Source organism: Myodes glareolus, chromosome 3, assembly GCF_982192425.1.
Source record: "Myodes glareolus chromosome 3, mMyoGla1.1, whole genome shotgun sequence".
NCBI lineage: Eukaryota > Metazoa > Chordata > Mammalia > Rodentia > Cricetidae > Myodes > Myodes glareolus.
In genome coordinates this window covers 67,720,697-67,742,803 of record NC_142028.1, presented here as the reverse complement: position 1 = coordinate 67,742,803, position 22,107 = coordinate 67,720,697, and the positions used below count along the sequence as shown (strand labels likewise).

Here is a 22,107-nt window from a genome sequence, read left to right as displayed (position 1 = left end):
TGGTGGCCTTGAATTCAGAGATCCACTTGGTCTGCCTCTGAGTGCTGGGATTAAAGGTGTTCACCACTACACCCAGCCTCCAAGCCATTTTTTGAAGATCTGTTTTTATTTTATATGTGTGAGTGTTTTGCTTGCATGTATATCTGTGTACAACCTTCATGCAGTGCACACACAGGCCAGAAGAAGGCAACAGACCTCCTGGAAGCAGAGTTACAAACATCTGTAAGCTGCCATGTAGATGTTGGAAATAGAGGTCCTCTGGAAGAGCATCCTTTTGCAGAAAATTCCTTTACAGTTTGTGAAGATTTGTCACTGTGATTGGTTTAATATAGAGCTGCAGGGCTATAAGCTAGGCAGGACTTCTAGGGACAGACAGGACTCAGAGAGTAAGAAAGGCAAAGTTGTCAACAAGACACAAAGGAAGCAGGATGGGCAGTTATAGAGTAAAGGTAATTGAGCCACCTAAAAGAACGCAGATTAAAAAGCAATGGTTAATTTGTTAGAAGAATTAGTTAGGAACAAGCCTAAGCTAAGGCCAAGCTTTCATAATTAATAATACGTCTCCGTGTCATCTTTTGTAAGTTGCAGCCCAAAGGAAACGTCTGACTATATATGGCATCCAACGTGGGTACTTGAATATCCAAACATAAAGAGCCTGAGAAAGCTAAGAAACAAGCTAAGGACAAGGAGCCAGTTGTGGCTTTCTAGTCCTGCAGTTCCTTAGGTGGTTAAGTGTTTGGCATACCAAACATGTGGTAAGCTGAGTCTTGTGGCAGCTAACATGGCAATTTAAGATTTGTCTCATGCAGGAAAAAAGAATTCTGCAGGTATTCAGTAAAGATAGATCCAGAAGGGGAAAAAAAAAAACCCTAAATAGGTTATAGTGTGCTTTAAAAATTGTGCATAGGGTTAAAAAAGAAAAGAAAATGGGTATAGTCATAGAAAAATATTTATAAATAATAAGATAGTCTTTAAAGAGAGAATAAAATAATATAGACAAGCCACATAAAGATATAGAGTGTGGATCCTAAATGGTGTCTTACGGAGTTTGAATTTTTGATTGCTGATGAGGAAACAACAGCTGCTGAGAAACATGGAATTCTAACAGAGACTGCTGGATTAAGAATTCTAACAGAGACTGCTGGATTAAACCATCCTAGAAATTTTAAGAGTACCTTAATTTTTTGTTTTGCTTTGTTATTTTGTTTTTCGAGACAGGGTTTCTCTATGTAGCCCTGGATATCCTAGAACTATCTCTGTAGATCAGGCTGGCTTCTAACTAATCCACTTGCATTTGCCTCCCAAGTGCTGGGATAAAGGCATAAATCACTGCCGCCCAGCTGCAATACCTTAACTTTAAAATGGAAGTCAGGCCAGGCGGTGGTGGCGCACGCCTTTAATCCCACCACTCGCAGGCAGATCTTTGTGAGTTCGAAGCCAGCCTGGTCTACAAGAGCTAGTTCCAGGACAGGCTCCAAAACTACAGAGAACCCTTGTCTTGAAAAACCAATCCCCCCCCCCCCAAAAAAAAGTCAGAAAATGTATTGCTTTGGGGAAGAGGTTATTCTTTCATTTCCACAGAAAACAAAAAGCTGTGGATTCCTTCAAGGTCGAGATCAGGCTTCATGCTTCATCAGGGAAGACCCCTGAAAATCCAGGCTACAAATATAAAGAAATGAACCTTAAAAACTACAAGACAGGAGATGCGTATTTTATCAGCTTAGACATAAAACAAATTTTAAAAAAAATCATCTTTAGCTGGCTTGTGTACAACACACAGTTCATACTTGTGTTACTGCAGATATGCATGTTACCTCTGAAAGTTTGTTTCCAGAACAAGAGGACCAGACACCAATGAAAACAGGCGGCCCAGCCTCTCAGAGTGCCTCTGCTGCAGTTTCCTCAGGGTTCTGCATTCAGAACAGCTCCCTCTGATAGCTGAGGCGGTCCAGCTCCACACTATTCTAGCCAGGACTACAGAAAGCCTTGCATTTTTCAATTGCACAGAGACAGAACAAAAAATGTTATGGCTAGTTTTCCCAGAACTTGACAATTTTCTCAAGTTTCCTAAAGATGTCACTGCCACAGACAGCAGGAAGCACATGTAAAAACCACAGAGGGAGGGAGGGAGGGAGGGAGGGAGGGAGGGAGGGAGGACAGCAAGAAACAGTTATAAAAAGGTAAAAGTGAACAAAAATACCAAAAAACAAACAAAACCAAACAATGACAACAAAAACCATGACACCCACAATCCCAAGAGGTGGGATGATTGGTTTTTGGTCGCTCAATGGGTTATGGATGTTTGTCATCATTTAGTTGGATTTTAGTTGGGTAACATCATTTATTGTTACTAGTTATGGTCAGAAAGCTACACAAAAATTCAAGGATCTCTTTCTAAAAGGAAAAAGGGGATATAGTCCAGAAATGAGATAAAAGGGTAAATAACTGGCTCTACTTTTAAACAATCACTAATCTCAAATATTTTACACTGCTATGGAATTTTGTATATTAATATAAATTTAAGGTTATTTTGTTGCAACATACTGTACACTTTTCTACTCTTGTTTAAGGTATTATATCTGTATAGCTTATTTAGCAATGTAATGTAAATTTCTAGTTCTTGAAAGTTATTACTACAAACTATTTAGAATAATAAAAATGCAGGTTAGTAGTTAGTCATTTATCACAATTAAACTTGTAGTCATATTAAGTATGTTTGCAAAGACCTACAGAATATGGCATTTAAAATGTTTTAATAACCTGAAGCTTTACATGAAAGGGAAACATGTCTGTTTCTGGCAGCAACAATTTACTTAAAAAAAAAAAAAAGATGATGGGCATTGAAAACCTTCCATATGGAGTTTGCTTTATTTATGGCAAAAGCAAGTCATTTGGGTAGGAAATTGCCCTTGCCTCAACGGCTGACAGTTGGAAATAAGGCAACTGCCAAACTCTGCCAAGACAAAGTAGGCCAGTCCTTCAAAATTCCTGCTTCACAGAAAAGTCTGTCAGATATTTTAAGCCTGTAGGCTAAACATGAATGTTCCAACATTATATAGCAACTTTGGGGTGACTGTCCAGGCAGTCAAATGTCTCTACCGTTTCTATGGTTTTAGAAGTTTCTTGCTCTACTCAGGTAATATTATATCTTTCTGGTGTCTTTGATGGAGTTGAAGACAAGATAGTTAAAGTTTTCCGTAGTTATGATAGAAGGTAAATTAGGTACAAAACTTTGGACTCACCAGAACAGGATAAATAACAGAGTACTTTCTCTGAATACACATACCAAATACAAATGAAATAGATATTGTAAATGTAATTCTTACCTGATAATTCTTCTTTACAGTTTTATTATGTTAGAGTTAAAACCTTTCCTTTTTATTTAGACAAAAGGGGGAAATGTTGAAGAATATTCCTGTACACTCTGTAAAGATATGTCACTGTGATTGGTTTAATAAAGAGCTGAATGGCCAATAGCTAGGCAGGTAGTGGTTAGGTGAACTTCTGGGGATAGAGAGGACTTGGAGAGTAAGAAAGGCAGAATTGCTATCCAGACTTAGAAGAAACAGGATGGGCAATTAGAGCAAAGGTAACTGAGCCACATGAAGGAACACAGATTAAAAAATAAAGGTTTATTTGTTGTAAGAATTAGTTAGGGACAAGCCTAAGCTACGGTCTCTGTGTCACTACTTGTGAGCTGGCGGCCCAGAGGGAAGTCTGACTACAGCATCCAGTGCTCTACCACTGAGTCATCTGTCAACGCCTTCCCCAGTCCATTTTACAGTCATTCTTGACAAATAGTTTAGGGTTCTTTCTCTCCAGCTACCTCCACTATTTCTTTAAAACAAATTCACTTCAGTTTCCACCAAAAAATGCCTTGCAAGTAACTTAAAAAACAAGTTGAACATAATATGAACTTTGTTTTTTTTTTTTTGATTTTTCAAGTCAGAGTTTTTCTGTAGCTTTGGAGCCTGTCCTGGAACTAGCTCTTGTAGCCCAGGGTGGCCTTGAACTCACAGAGATCCACCTGCCTCTGCCTTCCAAGTGGTGATATTAAAGGTATGCACCACCATCACCTGGCTAATATGAATGTTGTTAAGCACCCAATCAAAAGTGGCAATATTAACTGACCGCCTCTCATTCATCCAGCTAATATCACCTATGAATACAAAGCAGACATTAAGGAGGAAAAAGAGGTCTATTTTTCCATCCCCCAGGAAGCTGAGAAAATTGTATTGCTTCAGGTCAGAGGCCACCTTGGGATATACAACTGAGTTCTAGGCCAGCCTGGGACACAAAGTGAGATGCTGTCTCAAAAAAGCAAAAACAAAACAGAAATACAAAGTGGATCACAGAAGCATCAAGCTAAAGCCAAGAGACGGACTCCAGGTGAAAAGGCAAGATGATCTTAATATTTTTTTAAAGTTAAAGGACAATTGAAAACAAGCTAATATGGATAGGATACATGGAACAACTATTCATTGATTTTAAGTTTTCACATTTCAAGTATGTATTTTATTCTTAAAAGTAGTAACAAAACTTGAAGAACTTGATATTGAAAAAATTAAGGCATTTGTGTCTATATGTGATGCACGAGCATGACGGCTTAATGCCAGCACTCAGATGGCTGACTAAAGAGGATTTTCAGGGGGGAAAAAAAAAGAGGATTTTGAGGTCAAGGATAACCTGAGCTATTACATAGTAAGATAAGGCTCAAAAAGACTAAAGCCAAACACAGAAAGTTTGATTTCTAGTTCTAGAATAATAGCATTATTTTTCAGACATTAAAGACAAAGAGTCACTTTGTTTGTTTTTGAAACACATGATCATAATCTACTTACTAAAAATGTCACTGCTCACTCAAGCCAACAATAGGTGAAAGCAGTCTACTTTAGGCTTGCTTCTAGGTTCCTTTAGAATTTTAGAATTGACTAAAAGATGCTAATTAAAACAGGATGTTCCAGTCAAAAACAAAATCCCAACAAATTAAATGCTAAGCAAGTTTCCTTTGATTAGTAATTGCTGACTGGTGTACCTGTAAATCAGTGACCTCTTCTAAGCATTATATATGTAGGTTACTTGGGATTTATCCAATTAAATCAGGGGGCTTTACTCAGTTACATCAAATTTCTAACATAAAGACAATAAAAACAAACCGAGGCAGTCTTCTCATTTTGAAAGATTATAACCTACTTGAAAACAGAGAAAAATATTGAAATGTTATAAGCAAGTTTCGGCCCTCCATGACTAGAATGAACTATCTTAGCATTTCAAACAGAACTCTCATCTCCAGCAACACACCTGGCTCTGACTCTTGCTTCTGTAAAGGTGGGAAGAATCTCAGGTATGTCATCTTGGTGCTGTACTTCAGAGTCCTGGTCCGTCTCATCACATGGGCAAAAGAAAGCTTCAAGTGCTCAGTAACATTCTTTAGTTGGAAATATTTGGTATTGAAAAAAAGGAGGGTGTTTAACAGGACAATTGGCGAATAAGCACCCAGCTGTTTGCATTCCCACAAATGCTCTTCTTCGATGCGAGAGAACATGTAACCTAGACAGGATGGGAAGAACAAAAGTATGTGACCTCTCAAACCCACAGAAAGAGCATTGCTCTCTCTCTCCACCCTTTTATACAGGCAAGAGAAGTGGCACCAGAAAGAACAGGGCAGAAGGCTCCAACTAGACAGACTCAAGCACTGCCCTGTGAGCAGTGGTTACCATTCCTCAGAAGGCCACCTGCGTGGAACAACTTTTTGTTGCAGAAAAGAGCCAGAGACAGTTTTATTTATAGACATATTCCAGTTTCATTCAATTTCCCTATCACAAAATATTTTCTTTAAAGTTTATAATCATTTAAAAACCCCAAAACCACTTTTAGCTCAGACAACAGAAGCAGGACACAGGCAGATCTGATCCATGGGAAGTTAACCAGCTCTTGCCCAGACCATCAAGCTCACCATTTGCCAGTTCCATGTGTTTAGTTACTAGGGAGGAACAAGTGGCTCCCTCCCTCCTATTCTCCCTCTCCCTCTCTGTCGCCCTCTCTTGGTTTTTCGAGACAGGGTTTTTCTGTAGCTTTGGAGTCTGTCCTGGAACTTGCTCTTGCAGACTAGGCTGGCCTAGAACTCATGAAGATCCACCTGCCTCTGCCTCCTGAGTGCTGGGAATAAAGGCGTGTGCCACCACCACCTGGCTTCCCTCTCATTTTTAACTTATTTTAACATTTTTAACAGCCATGTTCCTTAGGACCGACTGAAGCAAGGTCTTAAGAAACTGTACTAATCCTTGTACCTGGCTCTCCATGTCCCTTAAATTCAGCTCTAACGCAATGCTCTTTCCTGAACTGTCTTTACTGCTGCTTCCATATTCTATTCTTGGAAGATCGATCATCCCTGAATGTGACTTTACTACTTCCAAATCTATGCTGTAAGTCTCCTCTCTATTAAGTTCATCATGTAGCTCAGAATGATTCAGAGGTGCTCCAGAGCTCAACAGAAAGCACACATTGGTTGTTATACTAACTCGTCCAGTCAGAGCCTGAGAGCCTGAGTGAATCACAGGCTTCTCTAATGATACCAGGTTAAAGAATTCACGGATAAGAACAAGCAAAGACGTTCAGCACATGCTGACAAAGATCATCTGTGCATGGATAAATCAATAGCAACTAGTTTATTGACTCTACCAGACAAAACCATACTAGAAACATAAGTATAACAATGTAAATTTTTTCAGGTGTTAATCTCTATGTATACTGTTTGTTACTTTATAGTAACTGTTCACAGTGTATTTTACTAAAATGCTCCACAACAGATTAATCTAAAACAATCTCAAAAACTCAACTGCAAAAAAACAAAACAAAAAAAACCTCAACTGCATTACATCAGGACAGATTATATTGCAATATATGAAAATATTTTAAAAAGCAATTTATAAAAGTATACCATAAAAATAATTAAAACCAATTCCCTTACCATTAGGAAGTATTGTAGGCTCCCATATTTTCAAGAGTTTGGTAAGTTCAATCATAAATCTGGAATAGGGCTCCGTAAAAATGTTATCTATTCTACCATTTTCAAACAGGTACTAAAAGATAAAAGAATTAACACATACTGGTATAAAGAAAGCTCAAGATTAGAAAACATCGTAAGAAATGGTTTCCCTTAATGTCTGCTTTTGTAATGGTCTATCCCACACAGTTTCTAAGCATTTTACTGTAGGTTAAAATACCAGGATTCAAGTCCAAGGCTCTGTCATGGAAACTGGTCATTGTCCTTGGCACAGAATTTGCAAAGGAAAGTTCTTTATAAAAAGTGTGGGTGGTACAGAATAAATACTAAAAGCAAGAACCTGGAGCAGCAGGTAAGAGCACTTACTGCTCTTGCAGTGGACCGAGATTCTGTTCCCAGAACCCACTCAGCAGTTCACAATCATCAACTGTAACTACAGTTCCAAGGGATCCAATGTCTTCTTCTGACCTCTGTGGGGTCATAGACAAACACAGAGACATACCCAGGTGCACACACACACACACACACACACACACACACACACACACACACGTATATAAAACAAATACACATAAATAAGTAAACTTCTCAAATAAGAACCCTTTACTCTTGATGAAATTGACCAACTCTCCTCTCCTAACGTGTACTATGCTTGCAAATGTACTCACAGAGCTCTGTCTGCCATTCCATTAAAACAAACTTTCTCTTGAAACAATACAAACTCAAATTTAAGACCTTAATTGGGTGGGGAAGGGGCTGGTGCACACTGGAGAGCTCCTCTTACAGAGAACCTGAGTTCAACTTTTAGCACCCACATGGTGACTCACAACTGTCTGTGACTCCAGTTCCAGGGAATTGGACACCTTCTTTTGTCTTCTCTGGGTACCACACACAGACATGGTGCATAGACATCTATGTAGACAAAATACCCACACACATTAAAAAAAAAAAAAACTTATGGGGGGTGTGCTAGAGAGATGGTTGGCTTCTCTTGCAGAGAACCTAGTACCCACATAGTTGCTTCTCTTGCAGAGAACCTAGTACCCACATAGTGGCTAACAGGTATAACTTCAGTTCCAGGGGATCCGAAACTCCTGTCTGTCCCCCATGGACATACTTTATGCACATGGGATACAGTCATACATGTAAGCAAAAAACAAATAAAAAACCCTCATATACATAAAATACAAATGAGTAAATCTTTAAAAAAAAAAAAAAAAAAAAACACCAAAAACTACTTGGGACCTTCCAATCACAGTTCTCAACATTCTGACCCACACTCTGAAAGATTTTTTTGGGGGGGTGGGGTGGGGAGTGGACTGATGGGGAACAGGGTCTCTCAAATAGCCTTGGTTACTCTATAATTTATGTGAAAACTCACCAAGCTCTATCTGCCTCCCAGGGCTGGGATTTAAGGTGTGTGCCAGTAAACCCAACCTGAAAGGATCAACTATTAAGAATATTACAGAACAAAAAATAAAGAAATGCTTGGATAACACACAGTCAAAACAATACTCTGGCCAGGTGGCACACGGGGCAGATCTCTGTGAGTTTGAGGCCAGCCTGGTTTAAAGAACGAGTTCCAGGACAACCAGGGCTGTTACACAGAAAAATCCAGTCTTGAAAAACCAAAAATCAAAACAAACCAAAACAAATCTGTACTCAGGGTACAGCTAAAATATAAATCAATTAAGACAGAAAATATAATAAAGGATTATAGAACAAAACAAGGTATAGTCTTAATTTTTGTAAGAATCTATTTTATTTTTATATATATGTGTTTGTGTGCGTATGTGCACATGTGAGTACAAGCCAAAAGGAGATATTGCTTTCCCTAGAGATGGAGTCGTAGGTGGTTGTGAACTAAGTGCTAGGAACAGAAGTCACACCCTCTGAAACAGCACAAAGACTTACTGAGTCGTCTCTACAGCCTGAGCATTCAGTATTTTTAAGGTATTTCTCACATCTATTACAACTTCTTGTATCACTGACTATTTTATAAACTACAGAAATTTATTTCCATTTATATTTATCCAAGTCAATAACAAATATCCATCACTTCAATAAGAATTTGAGAAAGACACAATTTATGACCTTACTTGCCTGATAGTTTTGTTATTAGACATTAGATTTTTTTTTCTTTTTCCCCTCACAACGTTAGGTACTGAATCCATTCCTTGTATATAAAAGACCCAAGAAAAGCACAGTGACCTCATACCCTAGTCCCTATTTTTCTTCAAAAAAGTAATTTTCCCAAGTTTAAAATATAGAAGAAAGAACTACTTAAATTTAGCTAACAAAGCAACTATTAGTAAGATGTAGAATATGTTAATCTTACCAAATACATACTTTAAAATACATTAAAACATGTAAAATGCAAGGCTTTACAGGTGTCTTCACTCTGGGCAGAAAGGAGATAAGAATGCTAGTGTCTGCCACTCCTATTCAACACTGTTCTGAGAGCTCTAACCAGAACTATGCCAGAGAAAACTATAAACCATTCACACAGGAAATTAAGTTAAACGTCATCCTACTTGCAGATGACAGGACACAGACACGCACTTACGACATACCAGTAGTTAGAGCTAACATGTAAGCTCAGCAGGTAATGGAATATAAGCACAGCCTCTTTTCTCTGAAATACCACCAAACAATCCAAATAGGAAATTAATAAACAAAGCCAGGTGGCGGTGGTGCACGACTTTAATTCCACCATTCGGGTAGCAGAGGCAGGCAGATCTTTGTGAGTTCGAGGCCAGCCTGGTCTACAAGAGCCAGTTCCAGGACACGCTCCAACGTTACTGAGAAACCCTATCTCGAACAAACAAACAAAAACCATAAAGAGGGGCTGGAGAGATGGCTCAGCAGTTAAGACCACCAACTGTTCAATTCCCAGCAACCACATGGTGGATCACAGACATAGATGCCCTCTTATGGTATGTTGTCATGCATGCAAATAGAGCAGCACTCATATACATAAAATAAATAAATCTTAAAATAATGTCATAAAGAATAAAATATTTGGACTAGAGAACGGCTCAGCAGTTAAAGAGCAGATGCTGTTCTTGAAAAAGACAGAGTTTGGTTTGGTACCCAGCTCTGTTCCCTCCACTTGGGGCGGGAAGCAAGAGGGAGGGGATGTGTGTTTACATCCCCCTATAACTAAAGCACCAGTACTCTCCAATCTATCTTCTGGTCTCCATGAGCATTAACCTCAGAGGCACAGCCATCCTTAGATAAATATATGCACATACACCTAAGAATGAAAACTGTTAAAAAACAAAAAAACAAAACTAGGGAAGACGTAAATCAAACTACAAGCTATAACTGAAGGTAAAAATTACAGAATACCTAGGTAAATGGAAAGATATTAAAAGATTTAGATTTGGTCAGATAACAATATTCTCCAAATAATTTGTGCATGCAACATAACCTTTCTACCAAGGCATTACATGATACTCCATTAATATACAATTTTTATGTATTAATGCATGAAATGTAGTGGACTGCGATGACTATGTAAAAAGCATGTGCTATGCAAGCAGCACCTGAGTTTGTTCCTAGAGTCCTAGCAGGCTTAAGCTAGGTATGTAAACCAGGCTGGTCACCAACTCACATGATCCTTTCTGCTTTTTTTAAAAAAAACAAAATGCTGGTCAGTAGCACTTTAATCCGAGCACTTGTGAGGTAGAGGCAGGCAGATCTCTGTGAATTTGAGGAGAGGCTCGAATTCAGGAACAAGTTGCAAATTATATGTTTTATGGACCCATTTTGTTAAATAAAAACTAAATAAAACAGGGATGGGGAGATGGTATAAGAACACATGTTGTATAAGCATAAGGACCTGAGTTTAAATCCCTAGCACCCAAGTATAAGCTTTGCATGGAGAGGTGTGCCTGAAACCCCAGACCTGGAGTGTGGAGTCAGGTAGACCCCTGGAATTTGACAAATCAGAACTGAAAGAGCAAGCTTCTGGTTCAGTGAGAAACGCTGCCTCAAGGGAATGAAGCAAAGTGATACAGATACCTGACATCCAGGGCATGCATGAGCACCCACACACACATTTACACACATGTACCTGTCTACCTTTCTCTCTCAGACAGAGGCACAGACACACACAGCAAAGCAAAGCAAAAATATTAACAAAAAGCTGAAGATACTGGCTTAGCAATTCAGAGTACATGATATTCTTGCAACAGACATGGATTCTGTTCCCAGTACCTAAATAGGAGCTCATAACTGTCTATAACTCCAGTTCCAGGGGATTTACCCCCCTTCTAATTTCCGAGTGTGCAAGGCATGCACATGGAGACAGACATGTGGGTACTAGGAATCACATGCAGTTCCTCTGGAAGAGGAGCCAGTGTGTTAACAGCTGAGTCATTTCACCAGACCACAAGTTACTTTCCTTTGTTTATTTGAGACAGGTTTCTCTATGTAGTCCTGGTTCTGAAGATAATTCTAGACCTAGAACTCAGGGATCTTGCCTCTGCCTCCTGAGTGCTGGGATGACAAGTGTATCCTAGTCAACCTAGTACCTACTTTTGAAAGTAAAAAACAAAACAAACAAAAAATCCCACCTTGTTCAAGGTCAGACTAATACCACCCAGAGACAATAACCATTGCACACATTTTTTATTTCACCTTCTTATGAATTCATATCACTATGCCATTACATAGTAATAAACATAATTTATAATATAGTCATGTATCACTAAGCATTACATTTTTTTTTTGAGATAGCGGTCTCACTATGTAGCCTAGGCTGTCCTTGAACTTGCAGTTCTCTTTCTTCATCCTAGGCAGCTGAGAGAGCCGGCATATACTATCATAACCACATTCTAATTTATAAATAAAACAACTGGTTAGATACTATGCTCTATTTACTAAATCTTACATTTAGTGAGCATGAATTATACCCAGTAACTTTATAAACTTGTCAGAACTTCAACTGTGATGAGTGATTTTTGATTTATGACTATGCAATTGCCCCAAAATTTGTAATTTTCTTGCTTCAGCAACCCCAGTTATAAGATTATAGAGGCATGAACCAAATGAGTCCTAGCCAGACACAAATGTTAAAGAGATGTTAAATAAAAACTAGGGAGAGAAAAAAAGGTGAAAACATTCCTAAATACTGCACTCAAATTGCTGTGGAAAGTGCGCATTGCCTCCAGCTGGTAGAATTCTCACTGTGTAGCACTCTTATGAACAACTGATCTTTTTAAATGTATGTACTTGTGCATCTATTAATTTACTTTGTACTATTAAAGTGCAAATAAAACATTTACACGTACAGATGCAGTCACCTTAGTTGCTTCTAGGTAGGCTGTTATTTATGCCCTTTTTGTTCATTTAACTACAGAATACACGATCCCTTCCCAATGTCTATTATTCTACCAACAGTCTCACTTTAGTTTACAAAGGCTATATGTAAAGACTTTTAAATTGGGACAGTAGATCACTTAAGGAAAATGTTTAACAAATAAATGACAGTATACACTTATTTTCAACAATTCACAAGTTATCTCAGATGATGAAAATCACAATCAAACGTATAAGTTATTGAAGCTGATACCTGCTGAATTCCAAGGCACAAGTATAAGATACTGTCTGGGTCATATTTTTCACCATTTGGTCTCCGCACCTCTTGGATAAACTGGCATAATCCCAAACTCAACTCAGCAAACGTGCAGGACAGAATATCTTCCTTCAGCTTCATAGAGCGGACTGTGGAAAAGTAGAAGACATCTGAAACATGAGCTTGCAGAAATGTAGTAACACTACTGTTCACTGAATCAACACCAGTACCACTGTGCCACCCGAACACTGTACTGGATCACAAAGCATGGCTAACCAAGCGTGACGTTACAGTACTCAAGAAGCTGAGGCAAGAGAACTAGCCCAAGCCACACAGAAAAATCTCAAATCCATCAACCAAATAACAGATCCTGACTCAAGGATTTTTTTCAAGAAGAGAAATACAATTTACTGCACATGGTACAACAGATACTATAACAGAAAGTCTGTTTAACTGGGACTCCATCAAAGGAAACGAGGAATCCAGGCATAGTGGTGTATGCTTTTAATTACACCAGGTGGGAGGCAGAACCAGGCAGCTCTCCTTTGAGTTCAAGGCCATACTGGTCTATATGACAAATGCCAGAACAGCTAAGGCTACATAGAATATTTTTTTGTAACTTGGGGTTTCAGTAATTTGCCACGGCTGATATTGAACTAGTAAGCTCAAATATTCCTCCTGACTTTGCCTCCAGATAGCTGAAGATACAAAAACTGTATCTGGCACTGCAGCTGGCTCTCTTGGTTCCTTCTATAAAGACTAGTAAACAACAGGGGAATTGTTGCAGGCACAACGTCCAAACATAGAATCTTAAGAGCATAAAGGTAATACTTGATTTTTAGGGACTATGAGTCATCACAACACAGCAGCAACTGCCAGTTCTGACGAGAACTTGTATACTCCAAGACCAGCAAACAAACTACTAGCAACAAAAGCCAAAACCAGATATAGTGATCCAATTGTAAGAGAAAGGGTATAGTTGGAAAATCTCAAACCAAAACCTTTAAATAAATTAGCAGTAAATGAAAGCTTATGCAAATGTGATTAAATGGGGCCAAGTTCCATCCCAAGTACACAGCAGGGTTTGACAGTGTTGATCATGTGATTCTGGCTTTAGAGACAGGAAAGATACAGGAATGAAGGGGCTATGAAAATTCCCTCTGTTGTTAAGGATAGCTGCTGAAGCTAGGCATGTGGCAGGGGGAGTCTCTTCCTCCATCCTTTGCAGTGCTAAGACTAGCACATCTACACATCCGGTCGTTAACAAACTTATTAGGGTCCAGAGAGATGCTCAATGGTTAAGAGCACTGGCTCCTCTTCCAGAGGATGCAGGTTCAGTTCTCAGCAATTAACTGCCTGTAGACTCTAGTTCTAGGGGATCTGACAGCCCCTCTGGAATCTGCATGCACCAGGCGTGCAAGTGTTTCACAGATACATATATAGGCAAAACATTCATGCACATAAAATATTCTTTAAACCTCAATATTAAAAATAATTGATAGGAAAAGATACAGAAGAATATTTACCTTTACAACCTTGCTCTGAGGATTCTTGAGAGAGTGCCTGGTCTTGAACACTTCCTAAGGCATCAGAACACGGACTAGGAGAGGCATGTTCACCTCCTGATGGGATAAATGAGACAGGTAAATAACAATAATGAAATGGGATGAGTAAAGCCAAGCTCTAAGTCTTATGGGTTAATCCTTCTTCGAATATATTTATGACTTTGTTTCTATTTCCTGTATCTGCCTGACACAGAGTGTACTGAGGACTTACCCCCGCATTTCAGATCTCCTTGTTCTTCCTTGGCATTTTTCCATTGGACCCAATTCTTCCAGGCGTTCACCCCATACATATACTTCAGTGTCATTCCAGACACTGAACAACCTTGCAAGGCTCCTTGAATAAGACTCCTGGGTTCCACAGGCACTACGGACTTCTTCCTTCCCTGTGAGAATTCCAAAAATTCGCAAACTATAAAATTCACCCTTGGAATTTTAAGAATCTGAGTTCTCAGACTTGCAAAGTGAATAATCCTATTGAATAAGGAAATTATTTTTATATCCTAAAGATTCAGAATTCAGAGCTGAAAGGGTTCTAAAAATAATCTACTTTCAGACATGGTGATGCACACCTGTTACAGCACTTGGCAAGTGGAGGCAAGAGGATAGGGAAAAGTACAAGGTCATTCTGGGCTCCATGGAAAGTTCAAGGTCAGCCTGGACTACATGAGACCCTGTCTCAAAACACCAAGAACTCATCAAATCCAATTCATATAAAAAAGAAATTACTATAGTAATTATCAACATTTAGGTAACTGGGATATAGCCATTACCACGTGATACAGTACAAGCTCACTTCAATAGGTCATATTCCAAACTATAAAATAAGTCTCAATAAATTCTTTACACAAGATTTAGACTTAAAGCCAATAATGGAAAAACATCAAGAAAACTCTCAAATCATAAATTGTGGAAGGAGCAGCGGGTTGCGTTCCCGCCCGGATCCTGGCTAGCTTACCCCCAAAATAATACACGGAAACTGTATTAATTTAAACACTGCCTGGCCCATTATCTGTAGCCTCTTATTGGCTAACTCTCACATCTTGATTCAACCCATTTCTAATAATCTGTATGTCACCACGAGGTCGTGGCTTAACGGAAAGATTCAGTATGTCTGACCTGGCAGCTTCATGGCAGGCGGCTCTCTGACTCTGCTTCTTTCTCCCAGAATTCAGTTCTGTCTACACCGCCTACCTATGTTTTGACCTATCAGGTCAAGCAGTTTCTTTATTAATTGACCAATGAAAGCAACACATAGAAGACCTTCCTACACCAATAAATTAATAGTACACTTATAAATATTGCATAGATCAAAGAAGAAATTGTAGCTATGATTAGAAAATCCTGTTAAATGAAAACCATAAAACTTTAAAAAAATACTCTGATGGAGCTAATGCAGTATTTCTGTGATATTAGTGGAATATTCAAAATACCTACAAGCTTCTGCAAAACTTAAATAGCTCTGGCATTAACTTAGGCAGAACATGTGTCTAGCAATCATGAAGCTCAGAGTACTAGTAACAGTAATATCAAAAGAAAGAAAACTGGAAGAAAAAGACTCATAAAATCCACAATTTAAACTTTTTGTCTAAAAAAAACTAAAAGAGAAAACCAGATTAAAGAAGGCAAACCATGACAGCACACACCTGAAATCTCAGCACCTGGGAAGCAGAGGCAGGAGCATCATTGCAATTTTGAGGCAAGCCTGGTCTACTTTACAAGCAGAAACCAGCCATAGCTATACAGTATGAATGTCTCAAAATGACAAAAGAAAAGGAACAAGATAAAGAGAAAGGGGGCTGATGTAGCCACACAGCTTCCCACAAATGATGTGTCTTTAACAACCTACAAAGGAGGTGAGATTGCACCTATAAGAAACCTTAATGAAACTCATTGGGTGATTAAAAAAAAAAAAGACACAGAAGTAGAAGGAAAGTTAGCTAAGAATAGGAAGACAATGATTGAGACTAGGACAAAAAAGGAAATGGATGTGTGTCACATGCCATGTGAGTATTTCTGTATAAGAATATGTGTATGTGCTATGGAAAAATCCTCTGGTACACTGTATAGATTTGTCACTCAAATTGGTTTAATAAAACACAGATTGGACTGGGCAAGAAGTATAGGTGGTGACCAAACTAAGGATGATGGGATGGAGAAGGGCATAGAAGGAAAGTCACTGAAAAACAGGGGTGCAAGATGAGAATGCAGTACTTATAAGTGTAAGAGTTAGCTAGTAACAAGCCTGAGCTATCGAACAAGCATTTATAATTAATATAAACCTGTGTGTGGTAATTTGGAAGCAGCTGCCAGCACAGGGAGCGGGTGGGCAGGACAAGAAACTTCTGTTTACATGTGGGCACGCGTCATCTAAATACACCATGTGCTTGTATGAAAATACAATGAAACCGACTTTTATGTTTAATATGTGCTAATGAAAACATTAAACAAAGGAAATAAAAACAATGGGGAAAGGATTTTTTAAAAACTGATAAAATGAAAGTTCATCTTTTGAAAAATATTATTAACATCGGTAATTCTCCAGCTAGAATGAGTTAGGATAAAAAATAAAAATATAAAATAACAAGAACACTAACACCGAAGAGACAAATGATAAAGAATATTATTTATAACATTATTGTTTTTTGTTTTCTCGAGACAGGGTGATAATTCCAGTAGTCACAATGACACACACCTTTAATCCCAGAAGCCACACTAGTTGCCACAGAAACTGGGCGGTGCATGCCTTTAACCATGGTGGTGTATGCCATTAATCCCAGCCCTGGAGAGGAATATAAAACGAGAGGAAACAGCACTCACACACAGTCTCATTATGAGATTTCTGGATCGCCATTTGGGACTGAAGTCGAGGTAAAAGCCAGTGGCTTCCTGTTTTGCTTTTCAGGTCTTCAGGTTGAACCCCAATTTCAGTCTCTGAGTTTTACTAATCGGGCTTCAACCAGGTTTCTATGTAGCTTTGGCGTCTGTCCTGGAGTACGCTCTGTAGACCAGGTTGGCCTTGAGCTCAAAGAGGTCCGACAGTTTCTGCCTACTGAGTGCTGGGAAAAAGGTGTGTGTCACCACCACATGGCTGCTAATTTTAACTCATGAACTGATACTTAAATTTAAATAGAATATTGGAACTGGATTGAGGGCTCAACAATTAAGAGCACTGGCTCCTCTTGCAGAAGACATGGCTGTAATTCTCAGTATTCACATAGCAGCTCATAGCCATCTGTGACTCATTTCATAGGACTCAATGTCCTTTTCTAGACTTTTTTGGTTCCAAGCACACACGGTATACAGACATACATAAGGCAAACACTTACATAATTAAATAAAATAAAATTTTTAAATTTACACAGAATACTGCTATACCAATAAATTTGGTAACTTACAAATAAAAAAAAAAGTATTTACTCAATATAGTGATGGACACACACAGTGTCCCAGGCTGAGTTGGAAGAATATCAAATTGAAGCTCTGCTTAGTTTACAGAGTAAATTCAACACATAGCATGGGCAGCTAATTGATACCCTGACTCAAAACAAAGACAATTAAAAGGACTGAGTATATAACTCAGTGGAAAAGCACTTGCTTGGTATGCATGACATGGGTTCAATGCCCAGAATATATATACTCTTAAAAGATACAAAGTAAAAAAAAAAAAAAGCTTATAATAGAAAAGAACAGATAACCTAAATCCAAACACATCAGGTTTATAATTTAAAACCTTCTCACAAGGCGAGGTGGAGTGTTCACCATATGTGAAAGCAGAGGCAATAGAAGAACTTAAAACCATAACAAACCAGTGCACGCCTTCAATCCCAGTGCTCAGGAGGCAGAGGCAGGAACTCCATTAGTTCAAGGCCATCCTGGTCTACAAGAGCTAGTTCAGGACAGGTTCCCAAAGCTACAGAGAAACCCTGTCTTAAAAAAAAAAACAAACAACACCATAACAAACCGTTGTCACATCTGATCCAAAATTATATGAAGAAAATACATTAGGGAAAATGTATTTCACCAGCTTAAAAGACAACAATAAAAGAGACATTGGATCACTAGATTTAAATAAAATTCAACTGATAAAAGTCTACCAGGGTGAAAATTTGCAGAAAACTCAAAACAAAAGAAAACCTACAAGGGGAGCTGGAGAGATGGCTCAGAAGTTAAGAGCACTGGTTGCTCTTCCAGAAGACCTGAGGTCAATTCCCAACTACATGGTGGCTCACAATCTATAATGAGATCTGGTGCCCTCTTCTGGTATGCGAGCAGAACACTGTACACATAATAAATAAAGATATCTAGGTAGGTAGGTAGGTAGGTAAATAGATAAATAGATAGATAGATATAATGCAAGGCAGATTAGGAACAAAGCAAAGGTTTCTCTACTACTGGCCAGTATACATAGTAACATCCCTGAATTTCAATACAGGAAGAAAAAAAAGTAAAGGTATTCAGATTAGGAAGAAAAAGCTAACCTAACTTTATTCACAGATAATGTAACTGTAATGTAGAAAACTCCAAGAAATTTAGTGGAATGAAATGTTAGGAAAATAAGGTGAATATAAAAAACATTCAGAATTTTTGTAAGCCAAAAGTAAAATTTAAAAGTAGTATGATTTAAAGTATAGTGTGGTAGCAGAATGGGTAAGCTCAGCACTTAGAAGGTTGATTTGGAGGATAACAAGTTTGAGGTCAGCTGGGTTACTGAGTAAAAGCCTGCTCCAACCATTAATTAATATAAATAAATAACCTAACTTAATTGTAATGATATTAAGAATATAATTGATATTATTATCACCTTTAATAGAACGATGAATTGTAAATACTCATGAAAAAAATCTGTAAGCACTAGACTCATAAACATCTGAGACATTGTTGAGAGAAACTTAAAGTGACCTAAATAAATGGTCCTGAATTGAGAATTCAAGTACCACATAAGAAACGTGGGGAGATGCTGGGTAGCAGTGGCACACACCTTTCTTTAATCCCAGCACTTAGGAGGTAGAGGAAGGTGGATCTCTGAGTTGGAGGCCGTCAGGTCTACAGAGTGAGTTCCAATATAACCAGAGCTACACAGAGAAACCCTGTCTTGAAAAACTAAACCAAACCAAACCCTGGGAAGAGTGCAGTTCTGTGTATCTGGATAGAAGTAGACATACCAATGGGACAGGATATGTAGGGACAGAAAAGGCAGATCCATAAAGCTCAGTGAGCCATCCTGTCTCAAGGTAAGGTGGAGGGTGAAAGCAAAAAACTTAGACTTCTTGTGTCTCGGTACGTGTGTGCACACATGTACACATGCATACTCAGGTATACACTACACAGTGGCACATTAAACAATTAAATAAATCGGGGAGATAACATTTTTATAGACTAGATGGAACAACTGCTAAAGATGTCGATTCTAAGATATATAATATGGATTCAGGAAAACCCCAAAGAAAATTCCAGGTGCTTTTAAAAAAATTTAAAAATCAATAAGGTAAAATTAAATTTATAAATATGAAAACTGCAATTTAGAAAAACAATACTAGAGGCTGTAGAGATGGCTCAGTGGTTAAGAGCACAGATGGCTCTTCCAGAGGACCTAGGTTCAATTCCTGGCACCCATATGGCGGCTCTCAACTGTCTGTGACAGGAGATCCAACACCTCACACAGACATACAAGAAAACAAAAAACAAACTAATGCTTATAAAATATAAAAAAAAGAAAAACAAGACTTTACTTTCAACTCCAAGACCTACCGTAAAGCCACAATTTTAAAAAAAAAAAATGGTATTAGGGGTTATAGAGATGGCTTAGTGGTTAAGAGCAAGGACTACCCTTGCAGAGGACCCAAGCTTTAGGTCCTAGCATCCGTACTAGGCAGCTCATAACCACCTGCAACTCCAGCTCCAATGGGAATCTGGTATTTGTAGCCTCCTTGGAAAATTGCACTTAGTTGCATATATACAGATAAATACAATTTTTAAAAATAATAAAAATCTTTTTTTAAAAAAGAAACTTGATAATGGTATTAAAAATATTTTTTAAAAGAATCAATACAGCAGAATGGAGACATGAAAAATAGTGTGTGTGAGCGTGTGTGTGTGTGTGTGTGTGTGTGTGTGTATAGAGGGGGGGAGAGAGGGAGGAAGGGAGGGAGAGAGAGATGTTTACCATTCTTTTATGTAAAAGTACAAGTGTGTAATTTGTTGGGAGAAAGTTGATCCTATATATGTGTGATGCTGTAGGAAATGGATGGCCATGTGCAAAAAATTCAGCCTTGACTTTGAACTCCTGAAGAAAAATTTAGACAAAACAGTCCAGAAAAATCAAAGAAAAAAAATTCTAAGACTTCTAAAAGAAAACAGAGCTGGGCAGTGATGACACAAGTCTTTAACCCCAGCACGTGGGAGGCAGAGGCAGACAGATCTCTGAACTTGAGGCCAGCCTGGTCTACAGAGCAAGTTCCAGGGCAAGCTCCAAAGCTACACTAAGAAATGTAAATTTAAGAGTATTTTAGACACCACTTGTGAGACAATGACTTTTAGTTAGAATATTTTAAAGCATGAATTATCAAAAAAATAAAAACTAGTAAAGCAGAATTTCTCAAAATTAAAATATCGTATTTGTTAGTAAGAAAATAAAGAAGGAGGCTAGAGAGAAAGCTCAGCGGTTAAGAGCATTGGTTCTTCCCCCAGAGGACCCAGATTCAATTCCTACCACCCACAGGGCAGCTCAACCCTCAGCTCTCAGCACTAACCACTTAGCGGTCAGCGGTCCGTACTTGGCACTCCTTCTCAGGCCTCAGGAGTCAGCCTATAGGACTTAGCACTCAGCACTCAGCACTCATGACTTAGACTGAGCACTCAGCACTCAGCCCCCAGCACTCAGCACTCCTCTGGAAGCCCCCATCCTCTCCTGGGGACCTCTGGCTTGTGGCTCAGCCCCCCTCCCAGAGAGACACCCGGTTCCTCTGGACACACACACACACTCAGCACTGAGCACTCAGTCCTCACCAGTGACCACTCAGGACTCGGCATTCAGCACTCAGCACCTAGCACTGAGAAATCCTCTGGAGGCTGAGTGCTGGGTGCTGAGTCTCTGGGGACCTCTGCTTGTGGCTCAGCCCCCCTCCCGGAGAGACACCCGGTTCCTCTGGACACAGGGCAGGGCAGGGCAGGGCCCCAGGGCTTTTATGGAATTTTATTTCATTTTATGTCAGGGAATGGCGGCCTCCCTGAGGGCGGGGAAGGGCAGGGGACCCCGTGTCTGTGTCCGGGAGTGTGTGTCTGTGCTGGGGAGACGTTCACCCTTGGATTTTTCGGAAAAATCCGGGCCTGCCAGCCAGCCAGCCAGCCAGCCAGCCAGCCAGCGTGCCCAGGCCTCTGCAGCCCGAGCCGGCCGTCCCCCGCCCGGGCCTCTCTCCGGGTGCTGGGTCCTCCCGGCGGGGATGGAGGCCGCGTGCTGGGTGCTGGCCGCCGGGGGCCGAGTCTTCCGGGCCGGCTTCTGGGCGCTGGGTCCCCTCTGCTGAGTGCTGGGGGGGGGGGACAGGAATTTTTGAAGAATTTTTTAACAATGAGAAACGCGGATCTGCCGCCCAATAGTCTGTCAACTCCAGTCCCAAGAAATCTGACACCTTCATACCAAATATATAAAAATAAATACAAAGAAACTGGACGTGATGGTGCACACCTCTAATACCAGCACTGGGGAAGCAGAGGCAGGCAGAGTTCTGAGTTGGAGGCCAGCCTGGTCCATAGAGCAAGTTCTAGGGCAGCCAGGAATACAAAGAGAAACCCTGTCGGGAGGGGGGGGACGGGGGGGGGGGAACAACCACAAAAAGAAAAGACAGTGTGCTAGGAAGATTTTTGTCAACTTGACACAAACTAGCGTCGCTGGGAAGAGGGAACCGCGATTGAGAAAATGCTTCCAACAAATTGGCCTATAGGCCAGTCAGTGGAATCAG

The 22,107-nt window shown here is 39.5% G+C and overlaps 1 protein-coding gene across 6 annotated transcripts in view; it reads right to left on the bottom strand.

Annotated features, from left to right (window-relative positions):
- The window catches only part of Zmym4 (zinc finger MYM-type containing 4), a 119,025-nt gene that overhangs the window by 4,570 nt on the left and 92,348 nt on the right, over positions 1-22,107 (bottom strand). For all 6 annotated transcript variants that reach the window (XM_085686598.2, XM_085686597.2, XM_085686599.2 and 3 more), the window contains 5 exons: positions 14,364-14,535; positions 14,114-14,209; positions 12,585-12,736; positions 6,971-7,082; positions 5,302-5,550 (listed from right to left, as the gene is read on the bottom strand). In XM_085686598.2, the coding sequence (XP_085542724.1) occupies positions 5,302-5,550; positions 6,971-7,082; positions 12,585-12,736; positions 14,114-14,209; positions 14,364-14,535 (781 nt within the window). The remainder of the gene's footprint in view (positions 1-5,301; positions 5,551-6,970; positions 7,083-12,584; positions 12,737-14,113; positions 14,210-14,363; positions 14,536-22,107) is intronic.